Genomic DNA, 4730 nt, shown 5'->3' with positions numbered 1-4730 from the left:
GTAAACATTTGGCACATACCCTGTCATTAATTAAAATTTCATGAATTGCTGGATCTTTCTATGATGCCCCCTCCCCTTAAATGTCACCCGTAAAGAAATAATAAATGACCCTAACTATCAATTTTATCAACTTTTTATTATGTTCCTATGAGTCGTACCTCGCCCGGCCGGTTGAACCGTCATGTGGCTTGATGACTGGGACGATACATGGCCGAATAGTGGACTGTGACAAACCTTAAGCTCGGCTGACGTGGAGGGCAGCAACATGGCACGCTCACATTCGCCATGAGATAAGCGTTGGTGCACGCCACAAACCTCAGATGACCGGGAACACGTGGTGAACGTTAGTCAGTGCCTAATGGCTCATACCTCTTATCCTGCCTCTCACACGATCGAAGAGTGTGGAATGCACTCCTGGAACCTCAACGGATCAAGGTTCAAAAAACCATTATTTACGTATTATATCGGGAGTATCTTAATATGTTTTTATAGAAGCTGTATCGAGGTTTTGACCGGTTTAGAGGATAAAGGAATCTTAAATCGGCCCCTTGAACCGGATTTAAAAAAAGTTAAAAAAAATAAGAAAAAACAATACTAATACTGCCTGATATGCCTCTACTGGCATATCCAGCGTAACGAGCCTAAGATGCATGACACGTGTCTTTAAAGTGAGGAACACTGACATTCCCAGTAGGTATTTAATGGCATACCACCAAAGGTAGGTACTTCCTTCTTCCACATTCCCTTACTCTAGCTCTCCTGTTTTATAGCTTTCCAAAATCCAAACTATCTAGCTTGGCTACTAGTTCATCTCGATAACCTTGGCGTGGTCGACTTTGAGTGTTAGAGTGCTCTCGCCGAGGAATCACTTCATGACCTCTAACCATTTGTTTGCGTAGGTGATTGAATCTAATTAAGCTCGTCCAGTATATGTTATTCATCTATCTTACGGACAATATCAGATTGACACCATGTGTGAGAACGACACAAAAAACCTTCTACTTTCTCTCATATAGTCTGATGACGATATAGGAACAGCTCAGTTCTTTCTATTAACAAGTCAAGGACCTCATTGCCATACTCTGGGTCCCAACACAGTAGGGCCCAGTGCCCTAATTAAGTTCCCCTTGCAGTCAATGTGCCTTCGACACTAATTGATCCTCTTGTGTAGGGCCATAAAGGGCATAGAGACGAGCATTAAGTCCAATGGTAGAGCTGGCTAGAACGAGTGACCACCATTGCCTTGCTTCTGACTCATTTTTATTTTTTTGTGTAAACTAAAAATAATATTATATATATATATATAATTTTCTATTTTTATAAGGAAGTTTGGCTCAGAATTAATCTCCAATCAAGCGAAGCCCAAGTTTATAAACTTTTGAGTTGAGCCAAATTTGAATTAAAGTCTCTAGTTCGGGTTAAGCTCGACAGTGTTTTTTTTTTTTTGGCGAATAGAACTCAAATTAGCAAGATATTAGCTTGGCTCGACTAGAATCCAATTGGCACTACCCCCAAAGTACAGGTTCTAATATGTAATTCCATGTTTTCTTGAAAAGGAAAGATTTTCAAAGAAAAAGATTTATCAGTCAATTTGACACGAATGTGAGTTAGAGTACAACTCCATTGATTATATGTACAAGAAACCACATTAATTAGTTTTGTGTCTGTTGTCGGATGTTGGAAGGTTGGTACTTGGTAGGGCCCTGTGGTAGCCAAGTTTGAAACGACATCCAACGTGCATTTAAGTAGGAGTGGCAAACCCTTGGATTATATAAAGGGATTTTCCATCTCCAAAACTACAATCCAACTCTACCTCTAAGGAGAAAGAGACCCCAGAAACAATGGCTCACCCAATACACCAAGCTAACGAAAACAGCCCTTTCGGAGATCTCTCCAGGGAAGAATTCTACAAGAAGCACCATGTCCTCCACCAAGAGAAATTCATGCTTAACAAGCAAAACATGAAGATCTTCACTCAGTCATGGCGGCCTGCAAACACAGCAATGGCTGAGCTTAGGGGACTAGTCGCCATGGTCCATGGCTACACCTCTGAGAGCAGTTGGGTCTTCGAACTAACTGCTGTAGCCATTGCCAAGGCCAGGCTTTATGTCTGTGCGCTTGATCTCCAAGGCCATGGCTATTCCGAGGGCTTGAGCGGCCATATTCCAGACATCCGACCACTCGTCGATGATTGCATCCAGTACTTCGACACAGCTCGAGATGACCACCCGAAGCTTCCAGCCTTCTTGTTTGGTGAGTCCTTGGGGGGTGCAGTAGCCATGCTCGTTGCTCTGAAACAGAAAGGGGTCTGGAGTGGTCTGGTCTTGAATGGCGCCATGTGTGGAGTGTCTTCCAAGTTTAAACCGGCGTGGCCCCTTGAGATGCTTCTTCCGGTGGCAGCTTTCTTTGCACCCACCTGGAGAATAGCGATCACAAAACCGATTGCAAGCAGATCGTATAAGGAGGAGTGGAAGAGAAAATTGGTCGCGAAGAATCCGAATCGGCGGAGCTACGGCAAGCCACCGGCAGCCACTGCTCTTGAGTTCCTCAGAGTGTGTGAGCAAATAAGGAGGAAGTGCCACGAGTTGGAGCTTCCCTTGCTGGTGGTGCATGGAGAAGACGACCTTGTGTGCGATTCAGACTCCGCGAGGCTGGTTTATGAGAAGGCAGAAAGCAAGGACAAGACACTGAAGATCTTTCCCGGAATGTGGCATCAGTGGATCGGTGAACCAAAGGAAGGCGTCGACCAAGTCTTTGGAACAATCTTGTCATGGCTCCAAGATCGAACTGACAAAGATTTAATCGATTCAAATAAGCTTTACGTGAAAATGTAGAAGGTGTTAACTATATATAGAACAGAAGTTCTGTTTAACCATTAGCAGTTTGTTTGCTCTTCTAAGATGATTCAAATTAAAGGGTTCATTGACTGTTGGTATATGTGGACTTCAATGCACCTGAGAATAATCAATAAATAATTGATAGCACAGTTTTCTTCCTGATTTGTTTTTTTTTTTTTTTTTTTTTGTAATAAAAACAAATTTCTTCATGATTTCAAGTAGTAAATATTGGAAATGGTTTTCTTAGTCTCTTAACCCAAGCTCCTTATTGCTTGAACATGCCAGCCCGTCTGATTGATGTCAGTTCTCATATTTTGATGGTCCAAATTGGACATGCTAACCCATCCATATAGTTTTGTAGAATAAAAATTTCTAGTTGGGAATGGCTAGGATTCTCTCACATGTACTATCGGTTGGATTATCCATCCATTACAAAGGCTGGGCCCAATAAAAAGGACAAGCGAGTGACAACCCCTAACCCCGTTTTAGTTCAAGTGTTCAACAAGCTTTTCTTTATGTACTTTGTGATTAAAAGGTATCGATGGCCATGGAGCCTGTGATATTACCTTTGCTCTTTCATTGATATGTTGTGATAAGAAATGTCTTCTAGATAATACTAATGAATTCAAGTGCAAAGGAAAATTGAAAGAATATTTGATTCCACAAGCCCCAAAGAAGCTGTACACTTACAACCTAGAAATAATATATGTATAAAATGTGTGAAGCCTATTCTCACAATTGGGTCGAAGTAATGTACACAGTCTGATAGGAAAAGACAACATAGTTCAGTTCCCTTATACTCACAAATGGATCCCAAAATCTTCATCTGGAGATGCTACAGTAGAGACCCTAAGGCTGTGTTTGGTTTGAAGGAAAAAGTAGGGAAAGGTAATGAAACATGTACAAAACCTGCATAGGATTCACAACATTTCCCTTCCTTTTCCTACCTTTTCCTTTAAACCATACATAACCTAAAGAAAATCTCTTTCAGAACTTTTACTGGAGGAAGGGTGATCTCCCTTGCTGGTCTCGGGTTCGGGGTTTTTCATATCTAGGGTTTGAAAGGTGGGGAAAAGGCTGGGCTATTTAAAATGGGTTAAAGATTAAGGAATTGCAATAACAAATCGATTTTAATGGGTTGTAAGAATAATTCCTGTTTATGTATGTATGTATGTATGTCTTGATGCTCAGAATGGTCAAGGGAAACACTATCAATTCGCTCCTAAGCCGAGGCGGGACCGAGGTATCCGAGATCCGAGGTGACCGAAGTGTCTAGGGTGTCCAAGGTCTGAGGTGGACGAGGACTAGTAAGTCGATCTTGCGAGGAGGAGAGCGTCAGAGGCCTCGGGTCGTCCCCGTTCTTCCTTTTCTTATCTAGGCCTCCATGCTAGCACTCGGCCTCTCCATCCTGGTGATCGCCGGCCAAGGCCTCCTCAGCCGCAATGTACATCTGAGCTTTCTTGAGAAATTATGCCTTAGACTTCGATGGGGTCTTGACTTCCGAGCATTTGAGGGTCGAGCCGGGCAAGAGACCATAGGTTCTCACCGCGCTTCTGCTTAGCAGACCTCAAGTTCTTCTTTCCTGAAGCAGTCGATGTAGGACCATAGGTTCTCACCGCGCTTCTACTTAATGGACATTAGGGAAACAACACTCTTTTGGCATCGCTTACTACAGATGAAGTGGGCGAGGAAAAGACTGGCAAATTGTTCCCACGAACCGACGGAGTGAGGAGGGAGCCCAGAGAACCAACGGCGAGCTGCCCCCTTGAAGGTCGCCTGGAAAGTCTAGCACGTTAGGGCATCGGAGTATCTGTAAAGGAGCATGAGCGCCTTGAAACTTTCCAGGTGGTCATCTGGGTCGGTCATCCCATCATACATTTCCAATGTTGGTTC

The 4730-nt window shown here is 43.2% G+C and overlaps 1 protein-coding gene across 1 annotated transcript; it reads left to right on the top strand.

Moving 5' to 3' along the window:
* Positions 1-1790: 1790 nt before the first annotated feature.
* LOC104589237 (caffeoylshikimate esterase-like) lies at positions 1791-2872 on the top strand. The gene has a single exon (XM_010247487.2). The coding sequence runs from the start codon at positions 1842-1844 to the stop codon at positions 2832-2834; it is 993 nt and encodes a 330-aa protein (XP_010245789.1). The 5' UTR covers positions 1791-1841; the 3' UTR covers positions 2835-2872.
* The last annotated feature ends 1858 nt before the right edge of the window (positions 2873-4730 follow it).

The sequence above is a fragment of the Nelumbo nucifera genome, chromosome 3 (assembly GCF_055504915.1).
Source record: "Nelumbo nucifera cultivar China Antique chromosome 3, China Antique-T2T, whole genome shotgun sequence".
Classification (NCBI taxonomy): domain Eukaryota; kingdom Viridiplantae; phylum Streptophyta; class Magnoliopsida; order Proteales; family Nelumbonaceae; genus Nelumbo; species Nelumbo nucifera.
The sequence above is the reverse complement of the archived record's forward strand: the minus strand, read 5'-3'. Positions and strand labels throughout refer to the sequence as shown.